Source organism: Episyrphus balteatus, chromosome 3, assembly GCF_945859705.1.
Source record: "Episyrphus balteatus chromosome 3, idEpiBalt1.1, whole genome shotgun sequence".
In the NCBI taxonomy this organism is placed as follows: domain Eukaryota; kingdom Metazoa; phylum Arthropoda; class Insecta; order Diptera; family Syrphidae; genus Episyrphus; species Episyrphus balteatus.
The window spans coordinates 41,879,567-41,899,211 of NC_079136.1; the positions used below are offsets into that span (position 1 = coordinate 41,879,567).

At 33.1% G+C, this 19,645-nt stretch overlaps 1 protein-coding gene across 3 annotated transcripts; it reads right to left on the bottom strand.

Moving 5' to 3' along the window:
- Positions 1–480: 480 nt before the first annotated feature.
- On the bottom strand, positions 481–19,464 carry LOC129915534 (LIM and senescent cell antigen-like-containing domain protein 1). Of its 3 annotated transcripts, XM_055995119.1 has the most exons (8): positions 19,338–19,417; positions 19,043–19,243; positions 5,234–5,353; positions 4,869–5,174; positions 1,300–1,441; positions 1,126–1,242; positions 901–1,042; positions 481–836 (listed from the first exon to the last, which is right to left on the bottom strand). In XM_055995119.1, exons 2-8 carry the CDS (start codon positions 19,057–19,059, stop codon positions 640–642), a joined length of 1,041 nt encoding a protein of 346 aa, XP_055851094.1. In that variant the 5' UTR covers positions 19,060–19,243; positions 19,338–19,417; the 3' UTR covers positions 481–639. The 3 variants fall into 3 exon arrangements, with proteins under 3 accessions (XP_055851094.1, XP_055851093.1, XP_055851095.1); XM_055995118.1 differs by lacking the exons at positions 19,043–19,243; positions 19,338–19,417 and adding an exon at positions 5,462–5,615; XM_055995120.1 differs by lacking the exon at positions 19,043–19,243 and having other exon boundaries at positions 482–836; positions 19,338–19,464.
- Positions 19,465–19,645: the final 181 nt, after the last annotated feature.

Here is a 19,645-nt window from a genome sequence, read left to right on the forward strand (position 1 = left end):
CTTGCTCCATATCTTGACATTCTCTTGCAAAAATACAAAAATCAAAAAAGAAAAAAAAACTTTTATCATAGTCATTCATTTTATATAATTTATTAGTTTTTACTTAATTTTCTTAGAAAAAAAAAAAACAAAAAAATGGTTAAAGATTCAATTTGTTTTCCATATACATATTATAATTATATAAATTATGTATTATAAAAGATTAAATTGTTATATTTATATAGTTTAATATTATCATAGATTATAAGCTGCAAAATGCTTAAATTTGTTGTTTAATTAATGAAAACAATTGTAAGACAAGAAAGAAAGCAAAAAAATACTATTTATACTAACAAACAAAAGTGTTAGATGTTTAAAAAACAACAATTATATATATTTATGTTTAAAAATAAAATTGTTTAAAAAAAATATACATACACATATATTAAAATAAAAATGTTTATATAAAAAATAGTTTTTTTTTTTTAATATTTTTTTTATTTTATTTTATTATTTTTTAACGGCACTTTCGAGAGGCACAAAACAGAGTTACGTATATTTCTGTTAGATTTTTGTTTAGACTTGAGTATAATTTATAAAATAAAACAACAACAATAGCCTAAAGCTGTTTTTTTTACGAACAAAAAAAAAAAACTATATTTAAGTGTTCTTCTTCATTGTCATTTCATGTGCGTTACGTAAACGACGACGAAGCTCGTTAGGGAAACGTTCGTAGCACTTTTTGCAAACTGGTTTCTCATCGTATTCATAAAATTTAGATTTTTGGGTCATTTTCATGTCACAAACGGAACATGCGAAATGATGAACGCACCATGCTTTGTTTAAAGCTGTGAAAACTGAAATATAAATAAAATTTCATTAGTTTTTATTTGAAAAGGTTAAACTAAATTACTAAATTACCATCTCCAGCAATAACTTGATTGCAGACAAAACATAAATTACCAAAAAGTTGATGGTAATGAGTTTCACAGTACGCTAGACCACGTTTCTCATAATGACGATGACCCAAGAAGGGTTTTTCGCATTTGGCACATACAAAATGCTAGAAAAAAAACCGAAATTTAGGATAACTCAACTAAAAAGAAAAAAAGAAACCAAAAGAGGAACAAAACAAAAGTTACATACCTCAACATGCCAATGTTTACCCAAAGCAGTAACAACACGCTCCTCAATTGGACGACGACAAGCACCGCAAATAGGAATTCCCATTTTATCATGACAACGAAGGCAGTATAATTCGTTCTGTAAAATTAATCGTTTGCATCAAGAAAAGAAAATCAGGATGATTAAAATTTATACCATATCATTAGCTGCAAAACCAGGCCTGCTCTTGACTTCTCTTGCAGTGTAATCCAATTCAACTCCACATGCAGTGCAGTTAAAATGATACCCATGGTATACTTCACCTCGGAATCGAAGTGGTTCGTCATCGATAAGACCACTGAAAGAAAATAAGATTTATTATGAGAAGGAAAAGGAACTTGTATTCAAAGAAGTTATATAATTGGCATTGGCATTAAAAGAAGAGGCAATGAATCGGAAGGGTTTGAAGGCAGAATCTGATGCACGTTTTTAGCATTAAAATTAGAGGTTAAACAGCATACATTGCTTGCTACATTTGTGAAGAGCAGCAGAAGAAAGTGTCTGCTTTTGAACGTACTTAAAAAAGAAACCAGAGTTTTAGGGGAAAAAACGGGCTATTAGAGAACTTTGGAAATTGTTTTCATATCCAGTACTGAGAAAATAGTCGGCAACTCATGGGTAACTGATTGGTTTTGCAAAGACGTTTGACAGTGGATCGACAAAAAATAACAACAAAAAGCCAGCGTCTGATCTAGGGTAGAGTTGCCTATTTTCGGCCGTCTCCAGTTTCCGGCCACCTTTCGGAAAATCGTTTTATAACTAGGGATTTCGTAGGATTTATTCCAAAATTTTGTTCTTGTGCTGTTCTCTTATATGTTAGAATAGCATACGAAATTTGGAATAAACCCCTTTGAAATCTTTAGTTATAACGATTTTCCGGAAGGTGGCCGGTAACTGGAGACGGCCGCAAATAGGCAACTCTACCCTATTAGAGTAGCAGATATAATAATAACGAAGCAAAGAGATTTAAATGTTCACTCAGGCCTATAATTTTTACTTAAGATACTTATTTAAAGAACATGAATCACCTGGAACAAATGAAATACAAATAAGTTGGCTAACCAAACAACAGTTGGAGCCCATACCTTAATTGCGTCCTGAAAAAATAAATTAATATTACTCAATTTCAAGATTGCGGAGGTGATCTTTTAAGTTCTTTTCTTTACAGAGGCCCCCAAAAATAAAAAAAAAGTTACAGACTTAAATGCATATTTATAGGAGTATCAATTAATACTCTGTCATCTTGCCTTTCAAGGGCCCAAGAAAATAAATACGATGTCTTGTCTAAGCCCCTTACTTATTGCGGAATCAAACAGTTTCAATCTCAAAAATTGTACAATAGCTCTTAGAAGTTGTGAAAAATTACATTTCTTTGAAATTTTTTGTTAGGGTCTTAAGTCATACATAAATAATTTAATAATTGTAGTTTTTCAAAAAGCAGTTGTCTTAGATTTATGTTTTTGATACAAAATTCAAGAGAATAAAGAAAAAATTTAATTTGGTGACTTGAGACTTTTTTGCCTAACGGCAAGGAATTATGTCCGGAAAATGACAATTGAGTTTTTTTAACTTGTTTTTGTTGCTCATTTTGTATTTCTGAGTGTGGTTGAACAGCGACGATCTCAACGTACATGGAAACATGTCCGATGGGATAGTTTTGCTTGCTAAGGCAACAATCCACCAACATTTCAAGACGTAGCACAGTGTGGTAATTTGCCAATCTGACTGGACAAAATAGAAAAAAAAAAGTTTAGCCACATGATTTTAAATCATGAGTTGAGCTTCTCAATACAATGGGTAACTGTAATTCATATTTGGTTTTTTTGTTTTCATCTCGGATTAGCGTAAGCTAAGCTTGAAAGTTGGTTCTTGTCAACAGTTGGATGGAGATAATACAAAGTATTCTATTTTTCGCTTGAGTTTGGTTGACGATTAAAAACGCTGTGGTAGTTTTAGTGTTGTAATTGTTTTTTTTTTTTTTTATTGTTAATCTACATTTGGAGGTAAAGTATTATAATTTTTATTTATTAATTACCATTGCAACTATTTAAAAAAAAATAAATTCTGTAAGAAGGCTAGGAAATGCAAACAAAAATATCTTTGTTTTTCAAATAGAGGTAAAGTTAATTTTTCCGCATTTTTCCGGCCTGAAATTAATTAATTAATGTATTGTGGAGTGTTGTCATTAAGATTAGCTATTTACATGTCGCGCGTTTTCGCGACCGCCATACAACTTTTTTCACTTCTCAAAATGAAGTCAAGATTTAAAAAAAAAAACAAATTTTCGAAAAATGTGTCAAAACGAAAAAAAGACAAAAAAGGTGGAAGACACATTGGACCGCTCTTTAAACATGAATTTCATTTTGCTTGACCAATATTATGTGATAACTAAATAAACAAAAACAGTAGATAGTGAAACAAAAGTAGAAAAGAATTTTTAAAAACTAAAAAAACGGGAAAAATATAACAAACGGAAGGTGAAAAGTCTCCTAAGTGCACCTATCCATTAGAAAATAGTTAAAATCAGTAGAATCGCTCTCCGCAAAATTGAAAAGGCATATTCCAAAAATACCGGAAAGGATTTATCGAAATGTTCTTTGAGTGAAGGATCAAAATGTATAAAAGATTAAGTTCTGATCCTCTGGAACCACTAAACCACTGGAATTTTCAACTGATGAGGCATTATCATTGATGAATGATGCTTTTCTGTCGGAACATCTAAAACAAGTTCAATGCTAAAAGCAAGCAAGTGTAAAAGGCCAGAAATAGGGTCACGAAGAAATTTAGAGAATTATTAGCTTGAAAAACATCGAAGGTAATATAAACACAGCTGTTTTTAATAGGCCCTTATGTTTCAAGTTTGCATCGCACAAAAAGGAGTTACTTTTTTAAATTATCTGCAGATATTTTTAAAGGTAATGCCATTTTTTATGATTGTGAAGCATATTTAAATAAAATCATTGCTAAAATTTTAATTTGATATTGAGAAAATAAATCATGTATGTCACCTGTCAAAAACGTGTGTAAAAGTTCTATTTCTTAATAAAAACTTATTATTCTGCCTCTCTTTTTTCGTGAATAGCAATAGAGTTTTTATTTATTGAGATTTTTCAAGCGTTTTTTAAAATAATTAAGTTCCAATCATAGAATATGTTTACGGAAACATAAATTCAAATACTATAAAAATGCATTTTCTTCATCACTATTTTGACCCACTATTTGCAGAAATTATAGATTTCTTTTTAAAAAATCTTTCTTTTTTATAGAATTTTATCTATTCACATTCATTTGTTTAAAACTGTTTAGAAAAAAAGTCGATTTAACGCGAGTTATTAATTTTGTCCAGCTAGATTCGTGATTGGCCACACTGTGCGTAGAACTAAAGTAATTCAAATTTTGGAAAGAGGCAATGAATGTGGAAAATCGGGTGTTTACCGATATTCCGCTCACGAAGAGGCCAATCCCGTGCAAGTGGGTTTTCAAAGATAATCTCATCAGAGATTTAATTTAAATAAATGTTGAATTACAAAATACTGAATGTTCAACCGCAGAATCAGAGTAAGTGCGCCAGCGGCAGGAGCTTTATCAATATTTATCAGACTTAGACTAAGTGTAAGGAAGTGGTTTTCAGAAAGCCAAATCTTACTCATGTTTTGGTTACTATAAAACTTTTTTCAATTCTTCACATACTAAATAGAAATAGAAAAAAAAAATCATATACTTACTGGCACTTTTGGCAAACATATTTTCCAGTTCCAACTGCCTTCACCTTTGCATTACACTCATGGCACAATGCACGATTTTGATTTCTTATAAATCCAGAATCAGCCAATTCTTTGGCACACATTTGACATCTAAAACATTGTGGATGCCAATTGGCAGTCATTGCTTTAATTACACGCCCAATGACGAATTCACCACATTTGTTACAACATGGAGCAAATAAAACTTGAAAATCATGTTCACAGTATTTTCGTCCTTCGAATTCATAAAAGATTCCATCGATAAATGGACGGAAGCACTGAGCACAGCTGTAAAAAGACAAGTAGTATTTATCACTTCTGTGTAAAGAGGAGTGGCGTCTACTTACACAAAACACTGTGTATGCCAAAGTTCGCCATTGGAATTGACAATCTTCTCACGTGGTTCAAATCCCTCGGTGCAGCGAGCACACTGCATTGTATCTAGGGACATGGTAGCTGCCGTTGTACTATAAAAAAAAAAAAACAAAAAATACAGATACAAAGGTAAATTTTGAAAATAAAAAAAAAATATGAAGATTAATAAATTAAGATGAAGTTGAATTATTACAACATACACTTCAGCTCGTGAATACATTGTCATTTTGATTAGTGATTGATTTATGAGAAATTAAAAAAATAAAAAACTGTTAATTGCAATTTCAGCTCTATCCTCGGACTGTCTTTAATATTTTGTTAAAGTATCGAAATGTGTCAAGCATTTTCTTATCTTAAAGCAAACACTTTTATGACATGAATCACCACACCTACATCCAGCCGATTGGGAATGGTTTAATTTTATCGCAGAATACTTGAGAAATGTGGGTTTTCTCATACATTTTTGTTTACTTAAAAACTGATTATACATAGCATATTCCAATTGGGTACGTTGTCCGATACGTAAGAAATGACAAAACAGTTGGTCTACCAAGCTATTCGAATGAACAAATAAGTAAATTCTTTGCTGTGAACATTTAAAAATTAACTTATTCTTATCAAGTTTAGGAACGGAAGTGATTTAGTTTGAGTACAACATTTTGTGACAAAAATAGTCCTACCCATTTTTCTTGGGTTTGTGAGTTAAGCAGTTTTAGTTCGATTCAGCACGAAGGAAGTGATATTTACACTCCACCTTGTAATTGCCAATAAGAGATTGAAAAGATTGAAAGAAAGGCATTTTCAAATTAATTGACTTTACAAATGCAAAAAGGCAAGTTAATTCATTAAGGCAAAAATTCAAAGGAAAAAGAAATGCCGACGGTTTTATCGGATGCAACTTGGAATTTTCGTGGATTTGTCATGAAGACGTTTTTTTCTCCAGCTTAGTGAGTATTTCTCAAAGCATAAATGTTGGCAATTATGGCCATTTTAAATTCATAAAGAGTTCATGAGGTTGTCACAAGTCTTTTCTGAAAAAAAAATCTAATAAAAAAATAATCATGTAATTGCCCCTAGAATATAGATTAGACTGATTAAAAAAAAAAATTTTTTTTTTGTTCAAAGCATTGTTGAAAATATTATTGGAAATGACGAAAAAAAAATACTGTAAAAGTTTCAGCCCTTAATGTTAACATTTAGTACCGCCGCATCGCAAATTTCTATTTCCCATACGATTTGTATGGGAAAGATTGTGTATTTGTGTTTAGAATTTTTTATCTTTTTAATGGTTCATCTAAAAGGCTTGGCAAAATCATTTTCTTTTATAAAATTGTCCGCTCTACAAAAAAGCTCTTAATAATTTTTTCGATTTACCCCCGCGTTTCGAAGTTATTCAACTTTAAAATATAAAAAGTAATTTTTTCTCATTTTTTCCGATTTTTTGACGAAATTATTAGGTTTTTCAAAAAATTTGGCAAAATTTTCGAATATTTGTATTCTATGTTGTGTTTTGGTTTCACAGATCCTTTTATATAACTCTCAAACCCCTAATACTACCATTTTAGATTTCTTCAATAAATTCGAATTATTCATTTTTTCAACTAAAAATTATTTTAATTAATTTTTCGCGTCCGTTTTTTTTAAATTTCATAAATGCAATTTTGTAGAGCGTTCAATTTTATACAAGAAAATGATTAAATCTAGCCTTTTTGATGACCCATTAAAAAGATAAAAAATTCTAAACACAAATACACAATCTTTCCCATACAAATCGTATGGGAAATAGAAATTTGCGATGCGGCGGTACTAAATGTTAACATTAAGGGCTGAAACTTTTACAGTATTTTTTTTTCGTCATTTCCAACAATATTTTCAACAATGCTTTGAACAAAAGAAAAAAAAAAATTTTTTGAATCAGTCTAATATAGAACTTCAAAAAGTGTGATTCTTAAATAATTTACTTTGTTTACATTGTTTATAATAATCACATTAATCTATTGAATTACCCATTGAAAATTCTGCAACCAATATGTTGGGTTTCAACAGGCGACAAAACTGAAATCCCTGTTTGAACAATAACTGAAGGCAGGCGCATACAACCAAGGACAAGGCCTATAAATCCATGCTGCAGACAAGAACCAGAACTGCTGAGAGAGCAGCCCATGAGATCTACATCCAAAAAATGTGTGAGGAACATCGAATTATAAGATGGAAGAAGAGACAACACGAAAAAATTAGCGATAGAGTCTATCGAGCAATGCTACGGAAGGGTTACTATCAGGAAAATTTATCACAGGGTGAATTATTGTACACAAGGATGGCCAAAATATACCCAGTGAATTTAAACTCAGCATAGTATGCCCCATATACAAGAAGGGAGACACTATGAGTGCCAACTGAAGAGGTATTTGTTTTCTCAACATCGTACATAAAATTTTGTGGATAACTTGAGTGAGCGCCTAGAACATTTTTCCAATGAATTTTTCAGCTATCAGTGTGGTTTTAGGCAAGGTAGTCCCAACCCTGTATATTTTTAGTGATAGCGATCAACGAATTACTAACCCATTTCCGGCTAACGTTGCGTTTTCGCAACGTCATGTTTGAAGACTTCTGGAACCTAACTTATCTTATAACTTTAAACGAGCTTGTTCAATAATCCTTGCCTACCACGGAGAAGAGGACTACCAACACACACGCATGACATGCCAACCAACAACACCAACCAACGATCGTGTGTGTTTCCTTATTCTTCCCTCCCTCTCTTCTTCTCAGTCCTAACAAGATCTTTGAATAAATAGGACGCGCAGTCCAATAAGAAAAGAATTTATTTGTGTTTCATTTATTTATAACCATAATTGCATTATTTATTATACAGTCCACCTATAGATTATTGTTCAGAGCTAAAATTGTTTATATACAGGGTGTCCCACAGTCACCGCCCCAAATGAAAACCATGGATTCCTGAGGTCATTTTAAGTCGAAAAACTTAAGAGGTAATTTTCTCGTTTTCGTCCCGTTTTCGAGTTACCACGGTTTTATGATTTTTTCTCTTTTGTCCTTTAACTGGCCTTATCTTTGCCAAACTACGTTTGATTTGAAAGATTTTTTTTGCAACCAATCAAGAATTTATTGCAGTTTAAGTTTGTCTCAAAACTTTTTTTTCTGCGGACAACCGTTTCTCCACAATTTTGCATCAAACACAACTTTTTTCGTTTTTTAAGTTGTTTTTTACACTTTCATATCATTTAAGTCAAAAAAAACACGTTAATGAGTATAAATTTTTTGTGCATTTTATTAAAGCCCAGTTTATTTTCATAAAAAAAAAATAAGTTTTATTTCATAAAAAAGGCTACTGAAAGTAATTAAAAAAAATAAACAAACTGAGTGAATGAAAAAAAAAATAATTTTTAAATAAAAAATTAATTTAAATGAATTAAAAACTTTTTCTGAGCTATTGTGGTTAAGAAAAGAACAAATAGATAAAGCTCATAAAAAGTTTTAATTCATTTAAATTAATTTTGTATTGAAAAATTATTTTTTTTTTTTAATTCACTCAGTTTGTTTATTTTTTTTTAATTACTTTCAGTAGCCTTTTTTATGAAATAAAACCTATTTTTTTAATGAAAATAAACTGGGGTTTAATAAAAAGCACAAAAAATTAATACTCATTAACGTGTTTTTTTGACTTAAATAATATGAAAGTGTAAAAAACAACTTAAAAAACGAAGAAAGTTGTGTTTGATGCAAAATTGTGGAGAAACGGTTGTCCGCAGAAAAAAAAGTTTTGAGACAAACTTAAACTGCAATAAATTCTTGATTGGTTGCAAAAAAAATCTTTCAAATCAAACGTAGTTTGGCAAAGATAAGGCCAGTTAAAGGACAAAAGAGAAAAAATCATAAAAACCGTGGTAACTCGAAAACGGGACGAAAACGAGAAAATTACCTCTTAAGTTTTTCGACTTAAAATGACCTCAGGAATCCATGGTTTTCATTTGGGGCGGTGACTGTGGGACACCCTGTATATGTATATATATATATAAATATATATAAAATTGGGATCTCGGAAACGGCTCTAACGATTTCGATGAAATTTTCAGGGTTTGTTCATCTAAGCGAGTAAAAAATTTTGGAAGTATTTTTGGAAAAATCCGCCCACTGCCACGCCCACTTTTTTAACATATAAGTTTTTTCAGAAACGGCTCTAACGATTTCGATGAAATTTTCAGGGTTTGTTTATCTTAGCGAGTCAAAAGTTTTGCAAGTTTTTTTTGGAAAAATCCGCCCACTGCCACGCCCACTTTTTTAACATACATATAAGTTTTTTCAGAAACGGCTCTAACGATTTCGATGAAATTTTCAGGGTTTGTTTATCTTAGCGAGTCAAAAGTTTTGGAAGTTTTTTTTGGAAAAATCCGCCCACTGCCACGCCCACTTTTTTAACATATAAGTTTTTTCAGAAACGGCTCTAACGATTTCGATGAAATTTTCAGGGTTTGTTTATCTTAGCGAGTCAAAAGTTTTGGAAGTTTTTTTTGGAAAAATCCGCCCACTGCCACGCCCACTTTTTTAACATATAAGTTTTTTCAGAAACGGCTCTAACGATTTCGATGAAATTTTCAGGGTTTGTTTATCTTAGCGAGTAAAAAGTTTGGAAGTATTTTTGGAAAAATCCGCCCACTGCCACGCCCACTTTTTTAACATGGAATTTTTTTTTGGTAACCACTTTAAGGATTTCGATGAAATTTTCGGAGTTTGTTTATCTAAGTGAGTAAAAAGTTTGGAAGTATTTTTGGAAAAATCCGCCCACCTCCACGCCCACTTTTTTAACATGGAATTTTTTTTGGTAACAACTTTAAGGATTTCGATGAAATTTTAAGGTTTTGGTCCCCTAGCCGAATAAAATGTTTTGGAAGTACTTTTAGAAACATCCGCTCACAGCTACGCTTATTTTTCTCACATATTAGTTTTTTGGTAATTGCTTTAAAGATTTCGATAAAATTTTGAGGGTTTTTTCCTCTAGGCAAATACAACATTTTGAAAGTAATTTCTCTTACATTAGTTTTTTTTCGCGGAGACAGATTTAACGATTTCAATAAAATTTTGAAGGATGGTTCCATATTTTACGCATTGTTCTTTTTCTTTTTGTTACAATAACTAAACAAAAATTTTTAGATCATGACTTTTTTGATCATGTATTGAAACTTTTAAGTAATTTGTTAATTAGGTATCACACATTACCTTTGTCTTACGTTTTTCTTTTGATTAAATGCAACTATTGTTAACGTATAAAAATAAAATAACTCACAACAAGCCGACAAGGCTTAACTTGAAAAAAAGATTAACTTTATGTATACTATCCAAAACTTTCTGACCCGTAAATTAAAATTTGAACAAAAAGGGATCTCATTGCTGTAGGCATTTTCGATAATGCAGATTCCTGTAACCCTTCTATCCATTACTGATCGTCGTATGTGTATTCAAACGTAAATAAACTGGATTATAAAGTGGGAATGTGGTGTTTTGTAACCCGCGAAAAAACTGGTCATTGCAAACTCAAACCCACTCCAAAAAATTGCTGTTTACATTTGACTTTTTTCACTGAAAGTTATGACATTTAAAGATACCGAGCAAAGCTCGGTCACCCAGGTACTTATAATTAAAAATAAACTAAAAATAGATTTTGAAAGATAGTTCAATTATCTAATCGACCTGTTTTTGGATTTTTTTGTGAAAACATTTGTTCGTGCTTTTTTAGGACTTTTAAAATTCGAGCTCTTGAAAAATTTGAGGTAGAATTTTTGAACACAATTTGTCATTTTGTTTTCAACAATTTTTTAATACTCAGTGTATTTATGTAGGTTCTGCAGAGTCAGGAAATGGACCCTAACCTGGTTGAGGATATCGTTGAGGTTGACGATGTCTCCAAAAAGGCTGGGACCTCCGGCAAGGTGCCGGTAACTGACTGTGCAGGATCTTTCACGAATTAAAAACATGCTGCGCGTCATTCAGGTTAATCTGAAGCACTCGAAATGTGCCTCAGATAACCTGAGAGTTTTCCTAAGGGAGGAAAACTTCGATGTGGGCATGATCCAAGAACCCTGGGTAAATGGCCTTCAAGTGAGAGGCCTCCGAGACAGCCAATATGACCTTTTTTATAAGCCCGTCAGTTCGAACCAAGGTAAGCCAAGAACATGTATTTTAGCTAAAAAACACTTAAAAGCTTTTTTGTGTCCCAATTTTAGCACCTCTGATTTAACAGTTATTAAATTAGAGGGTTCAAATACCGACAGCTTACTTTTGGCCTCGGCGTACATGGCACATGACCAGCAGTCACCGCCGGATGAGGTACGCAGACTGACATCTGAAGCCAATACATCAAAGACTAGCTTACTCATTGGGTGTGACGCAAATGCGCGGCATACACTATGGGGTAGTTCAGAAATCAACGAACGAGGTGAGTCATTATTTGATTATATTATTGAAAATAACCTAATTATTTGCAATAGAGGTACTACTCCAACCTTCACTTTCCCGAGTTCGGGTAACTATGAAGGGTGGGAGGATGTACTGGATCTTACTCTCATAAATAATTGCTCCGATTTGCAGGTTGAAAATTGGAGAGTTTCGCCCTTAAAATCTTTTTCAGATCATAGTTGGATCCTCTTCCAACTTAATTTTGAAACCAAAATCCCAACCCCCTATAGAAATCCCAAAAGAATTGACTGGAAGAAATTCAGTCAAATTTTTAGCGCAAAGCTACGCAGCATACCTAATCTGAGTACAGATACGGTTGCGGATCTTGAGTCAAATGTTTTGAACTTTGAAAGATCGATGATCACTGCCTTCAAGGCTTCGTGCCCGGTAAGACATAGTAGCAAAACTTTTCCTCCTTGGTGGAATGAAGACTTGTCTAATTTAAGGAAAATGACTAGAACAATCTTCAACATCTGCCATAAACACAAATTCTATCAACCCTATAAGGACTGTTTAAGAGTCTATAAGCATACCATAGCATCATCCAAAAGAGAAAGCTGGGAGGAATACTGCCATTCCATTGAAGATATAAAGGACTCCGCCAGGCTTAGCAAAGTTCTATCGAGGGAACATACCAATCCCTCATTCCTTAAAAAGCCTGACGGATCCTGGACTATATCTCCAGCTGAGTCCCTGGAACTACTGATGACTACTCATTTTCCGGGGTGTGAAGACAATACCTCTGAAGTGAACATAAATCCCACTTTGCTGTCAGTTACGGCAGAACAAGTTAACTCCCTGATAACAAGAGAAAATATAGCCTGGGCTATTAGCACCTTCTCTCCATATAAGTCTCCAGGCCCTGATGGTATTCTGCCTATCATGCTACAAAAGCAGCAAGAGATAGCAGTTACGTGGCTTGAAAAAATCTTTAAAGGCTGCCTTCTTCTTAACCATGTGCCCAAGTCGTGGAGACAAGTAAGCGTGGTTTTCATTCCCAAAGTGGGAAAAAGAGGGCATGAATCCGCGAAGGATTTCCGGCCAATCAGTTTAACATCTTTTCTACTCAAAACCTTGGAGAGAATTCTTGAAACCCATATTAGAGAGATCTTTAAAAGATGTCCTTTGGAGAGTTCGCAGCATGCTTACATGAGGGGCAAATCTACGGAAACAGCCCTCCATGAAGTCGTTCGAACAATTGAGAACTCGATCCATTTTAAAGAATATACCCTAGCTACCTTCTTAGATGTAGAAGGAGCTTTTAACAATGTCCTAACCGAATCTATTCTCGAGGCCCTAGTGACTTTTGAAGTAGAAGACTACATCAGAAGTTGGATTATTTCAATGCTAAAAGAGAGAAGAATTCAAGCAAGTTTAGGAAATTCACACTGTTATAAATGCGTCAACAGGGGTACGCCTCAGGGTGGCGTTCTTTCCCCCCTTTTATGGCTCCTTGTTATGAACAATATCCTCGTGAAGCTTGAGAGAAGTGGAGTGAAGGCAGTGGCATATGCGGATGATCTGGTTGTACTTGTATCAGGAAAATTTTTACCCGTGATCAGTGAGATCACTGACACGGCTTTGAGAAGAGTTAGCAACTGGGCTACAAGCTGTGGCCTAGGAGTTAATCAAAGTAAAACGGAACTGATGCTTTTTACAACTAAAACCAAAATCCCTGCCTTCCCTCTACCTCAGCTTAACGGCCAAATCTTATCACTTTCTTCTAGCGCAAAATATTTAGGTGTAATTTTGGACACTAAACTGAGCTGGAAGCTAAATATAGAAGAGCGGGTTAAGAAAGCGAGCATTGCTTTCTATGCCTGCAGTAAAACCTTTGGGAAAAAATGGGGCCTTAAATCAAAAATGATTCTATGGACTTACACAGCGGTTGTAAGACCCATTCTTACCTACGGCGCCATTGTTTGGTGGCCTGCTCTAAGTAAAGCATACAACATCAACAAACTTAAGAAAATCCAGAGAACGGCAAGCGTAGGGACGACTGGAGCCCTCCGGTCGTGCCCCACTGAGGCTCTAAACGTTCTCTTGCACCTTTTACCCATAGACCTTCATGTCAAATACCAGGTGTCTTGTAGCGTATTAAGGCTAAAAGAAACCGGCTGTTGGAAGGTAAAACCTTTTGGTCATAGTGACATAACTAATTTAGTACCATCAGATATGTTTCTGACCCCTACCGACTATCACACTCCTACCTTGAACACTGTAAGGAATTGTAAGGTCAGCTTCCCGTTGAGGACAGACTGGGAAGATGGAATTGTGACGAGAGACTTCGACACTTGTATTTTCACTGATGGCTCAAAAATGGACTGTGGGGTCGGTGCGGGTGTCTATCATGAATCCCTTAATATTTCAAAATCCTTTCGACTTCCAAATTTTGCAAGCGTGTTTCAAGCAGAATTACTCGCAATTAGGGAAGCTTGCAAAGTACTAAGAATAAATTTAAATCAAACCCAGAATGTAGCTATACTAACAGATAGTCAGGCAGCTATAAAAGCAATCTCTTCAGTCATGACATCATCCAAACTGGTTCAGCAGTGCAGAGAGCAACTCTCAATACTGAGCGAAAGCCTCACAATCACTCTAGTCTGGATCCCAGGACATAGTGGTTTTGAGGGCAACGAAAAGGCAGATGAACTGGCCAGGCAAGGATCGGCCCTTCATGAGTCGCTAGCAGAAGCAGTTAACATTCCAATAGGAGTCATGAAGGGCAATATCTTCTCAAACTATTTAAAAAAAGCAAATAATAGGTGGCATAGTTTAGATAGCTGCGTCATATCTAGGAAAATATGGCCCACTTATAATAAATCCAAAACCAATGATTTAATCTCCAGACCCAGAAAAGATATTAGCAGAATCGTTGCGGTGTGTACAGGACATTGGCCGATAGGGGAACATGCAGCAAAGTTGGGTATACCACACAATACTTGCTGTCGCAGCTGTTTGGACCAGCAAGAAAAAGAAACGGTCTTCCATTTTCTATGCCAATGTCCGGCCCTCGCTAGATATAGAGCACTTTCTCTGGGGAGTGAATTCTTTAATGACATAGATAACATATCAGAATCAAAGATCAAAGACTTGATCTCGTTCTTCAACTCAACAAAGTGGATTTAGGAGTTCCTAAACACTTGTCTTTCCTCTTAAAATCAATCTAAATTCTATCTTCTAATAAATCCATCATAGGTTCCATGAGTTTTGGTATCAAAACGGCGCATTCTGCGCTAATTGGGTCATCAAGCTCGTTTGCTTTGACCGCCATCTCTACCTACCTACCTACCAGTGTATTTATATCTAGGTCATTTCTTCATAAAAATATTCAAATAAAACTGATTTATATTCTATGTAAGAAATTAAATTTTTTTAAAAATAATTTTGATAAGGTCCATTTTCGGCGTGCGTTGCGAAAACGCAAAGTGAATTTCCCGGAAAAACAGAAGCTTTTCCAAAATTTTTTTTTTCACATTTCTTCTAATTAGATCAAAAACAATAAGTGTGTAAAATTTCAAGTTTCTAAGTCAACTGGAACTGGTAGCCGCCGGAAATGGGCTAAGCTCAAGAAAACCTGATGTCTAAAAAAGATATTCGGCTCTATCGAGGAGTGTGTAAAATTATATGTTTTCATACAAAACATGAGGTGTACTTCCGACAGGTTAAAACTCACCGATTCGTATGAAATCGGACAAGTTTCCTCTCCTCGATAGGGTCGATTGTTAGCTTTTGTGTCCACACACTCCGTAACTCATATTGCCACTCAGTTTTTCTATATTAAATTCGGAAACGACTAATGAGAAACCGGCTGCAGATAATAGCCCATATTAATGGATCTTTCATAACCTGGTATGTGTCATTTCTAAGAAAAACTTAGGTTTATCTAATCAATTCTGTTTAAAAAGGTTTTGCTTCTAACCTGTGTAATAAGTTTAGACTCCGGTCTTAGTTAGAGCTAGTTTTAAAACATGACTACGAATATGACCCATGTCTTCCAACATATTGATTGATTTTACAGCCCTTCCTAATTCAGCCAAGGATTTTCAAGCCCTGGAAAAGACTAAAGAATTCAATTTCAAGGCCTATGATTTTTGTTATCGACCACAAACTCTATATGACTCAATTCGGAATGTGAGAGAAACCTAATCAAAATCTGTTGCATTTCAATAACGAACACAGACTCTAATTTACAAGTGGCAAAACACTCGTCCGAACAGGGATTCGGCAGGAGCATGTACCAATAACATTTTTTTTGTATTTATTTTTTCTGGATTGGATCATACAGTGCACAAACTAGATGAATGTTTTAGTCCTGGTCCAGATGGTATACCATCATTTATGTTAAAAAAATGTGTGTCTTATATTTCTTATCCATTGTTTATTCTTTTCAACGAGTCTTTAAAATGTTGTAAATTCCCAAGTATTTGGAAATATTCTTATCTACTACCAGTTCATAAAAAAGGCCCTATGAACTTAATAACAAATTATCGTCCTATAGCAAAACTTTCAGCTATTCCTAAACTGTTCGAGTCTCTTGTCTGTGAAATAATGTCTTTTAATTGTTCGTCAGTTATATGTGAAAATCAACATGGTTTCGTGAAGAAAAAATCAACGGTTAATAATTTATTACAGTTATCTACTTTTTGTTTGGATTCATTCGAAAATCATTCCCAAGTAGATTGCATCTTCACAGATTTTAGCAAAGCATTTGATAAATTAAGTCATAAAACACTTCTGAGTAAATTAAATAAAATTGGACTCAATGATCATTTTGTTATGTGGATTTCGTCTTACCTTAAAGATAGATATTATAGTGTTATGTTTAGAAGAAACCGTTCTTGTCAATTTAAAGTTAATTCTGGTGTTCCTCAAGGGAGTCACCTTGGCCCTTTGTTGTTCATTTTATTTATAAATGATCTTCCATCTGTATTGAAACATTCAATGACATTAATCTATGCTGATGATGTAAAAATACTTAGACAAATTAATTCCATTACGGACTGTGAACAACTACAAAATGATCTAAATACATTTTGGGAATGGTGCAACAACAATCGTTTAATTTTAAATATAGACAAGTGTAAGACAATGAGTTTTACACGCAAACGCAATTTAATTAATTATGACTATCGTTTAAATTCAACGCGTTTACATCGTGAATCTAGTTTTTCTGATCTCGGAATCGTATTAGACTCAAAATTAACATTTATTGACCACTTTAATTATATTATAAAGAAAGCTAATAAAATGCTTGGCTTTGTGAAAAGGTTTTCCCGTGATTTCCGTGATCCTTATGTAATTAAAATCCTTTATGTTTCTCTTGTCAGACCAATTCTTGAATACGGGTGCGTTATATGGGCGCCATACTACTCTATACACATAAATAGAATTGAAAGTATACAGCGTAAATTTTTAAGATTTTCTCTTCGCTTTTTGCCATGGACTGATAGGGTTATTTTGCCTCCATACACTTCAAGACTTCAATTGTTAAACTTGCCATCTCTTTCTGGTCACAGAGGGTACTTGCAGTTCTGCTTCATAACAGGTGTTATAAATGGATCTATTTCATGTCCATCAATTCTCGATCGAATATGTTTCAATGTGAGTCAGACTAACTTAAGAAGGAATTTACCACTTCGAACTATTTTCAGCAGATCAAACTACGGCGCGATCCTCTTACCTCTTAATCAGTTAATTAAAATGTTTAATAAATTCTTTATTCTCATTGGTTCTACAAATGATAACTGTAAATCTGAAAGCTTTAGATGTACATTTTTTGCTCTGAGTAGTTAAAATTTTGTTGTATATAAGTTTAGTTTTAAGTATTTTTTTTGTGATTTGTAACGTTAGTATTAAACGTATTAAATAAACAACAACGAAATACCTCATTTGCGACTTTTCCGAACCGCAACACAAACCTTTTAACACAATTTTTTTAAATTAAAATTGTATTATGTTCATACAATTTTAAAAAACAATATATTATAAAAACATTGCCTGTGCATAATTTCTTCAAAAAATAACACAAAATTTTTCAAAAATAAACTTATCAAAATCAAATCAGCGCTAAACAACAGTAACATTATATATTTTTTTTTTAACAATTGAGTCGTTATAATTGAAAGTGGTATAAGTCACATTTTCCTTGATTTTCAAAAATATGTCAATTTTTTTACATAATTTTAAAAAAGATGTACCAAAATATCAAAAAGAGGGATAAGGTTAAAATCAAACGTTTACAAACACGCAATGGGGAAAAGCACCAGCTTGTAGGTAGCTAATAAGCACTCCTTTCTAAGAGGAGGATCTGGCGTCAAATCACCCTAGAAATTCGTTGCAAATTCAGTTTTGAGTGGTGAATGCATTCAAAATTCATTATCCACAATACGAATTGTGCCATAAGCAAAAAAATTAATCTACACTCAATTCGAGAAAGAGCTCTGTGACTAGTGACTAGTTAAGTAAAGGGAATTAAGTAAGCAATCATAAACGGACGGAAAGTAATACCTTATCGTTTTTCTTTGCAACTAAAGACTATTATTCACTAAAAAAAAAGCCTAAAGGCGTTTCTTTTTTTGTTTTTTGCTGATTGTCTGAAACTAACTGGCATGTTTCTTACAAAAAAGATATTAATAAAAAGACCTTTTATGGTATTGTTACTTTAAATATTAACTTAAAATTTACTTTTAAAGAAAACACCTACATAATTTGCAAAGACCTTGAAAGTGAACTCAGCTTTGCACTTTTCAACAAAAGACATGTCGAAATGTATTTATTTTACTATAAACTATTTTTCTTAGAGCATCTTTGTACCCTCAGGTAAGTATCTTCCTTTTCAATTTATAATATCTATCAAATTTTAGTAGCATCAATTTAAATATAAGAATTACTCATCGATTCTAATAAAAACTGACGTCATCAACTAAAAAGCAAAACATCTGGCGCCCAAGTACCTAAATTCAACAAATTGAACTTTATTTCCTCAGCGCAACACTTTCAATTAAGGTAAGTTACAACAAATGCTAAAGCATAACACTCAACATACAATTAAGCATATATTTTGATTTAAAAATAGAATTTTTTGTTATGTTTATTTAAATCAAAAACGTCGATGCAGAAGAGAATTGTGTTAAAAATGTGTTTCTTTTTTTTATTCCATTTCCAGATATGAAAAAAATGTCATTTCAAATAAATGAGCAATTAGCCAAAATAATTAAGCCAAAGAAAAGTAAAAACATTAGGAAGATAAATGAATTTTGTTGGATTAGAAATGAGGTCAAAAAAATGATAATAATTATGCTTACTGGACGATAGGTGGCATAATCAATTGAGAATATAGAAATAAATTCCTCTTGAAGAATTTGCTTGATGATGATGTGATTTGTGTGATGCTAGATGTCGACGACGAAGACGAAGACAGACGATAAACTACTAAAAACCAAACCAAACCAAGCCTCTCCCTAATTTGGATGAAGGCGGATAGAAATTTTTTTCTTACGTAGATTCTATTTTGGAGGATAAATTGTTCATTTTTGTAGATAAAGTAAACAGTTTTTGTTTATAAGTATGCAAGAACTATCACAGTATTTATTTATTTACCTTAATTTTATTATTAAATTTTAATCAAAACATGTGTAAATTATTTAAATTAAATAAAAGAAAATAATTTTCTATTTCTACTTGTACTAGGCATAAATTGACAACTGAACTAAAGAAAAAAATTAAACTGTCAGTGTCATAAGTTTTTCTTGTGACAGCATTGGTGATTGGTGATTTTGGATGAGTGATGCCAAGTTTCATATAATTGATAAAACATTTATTTTTGCTTTGCTCAACAAGTTTAAAATCTTAACTACATTGACCTAAAAAGTGAAAAAGTACAAAAGTGAAAATTTTCAAACTGGGGT

Excerpts from the sequence above, each read along its gene's own strand:
- LOC129915534 (XM_055995118.1), bottom strand. The coding sequence starts at position 5,487 with ATGACAATGTATTCACGAGCTGAAGT. Across the intron at positions 5,175-5,233 it reads TGGCATACACAGTGTTTTGT|CTGTGCTCAGTGCTTCCGTC; the intron begins GTAAGTAGACGC and ends GTCTTTTTACAG. Across the intron at positions 1,243-1,299 it reads GTTTTGCAGCTAATGATATG|AACGAATTATACTGCCTTCG; the intron begins GTATAAATTTTA and ends TTAATTTTACAG.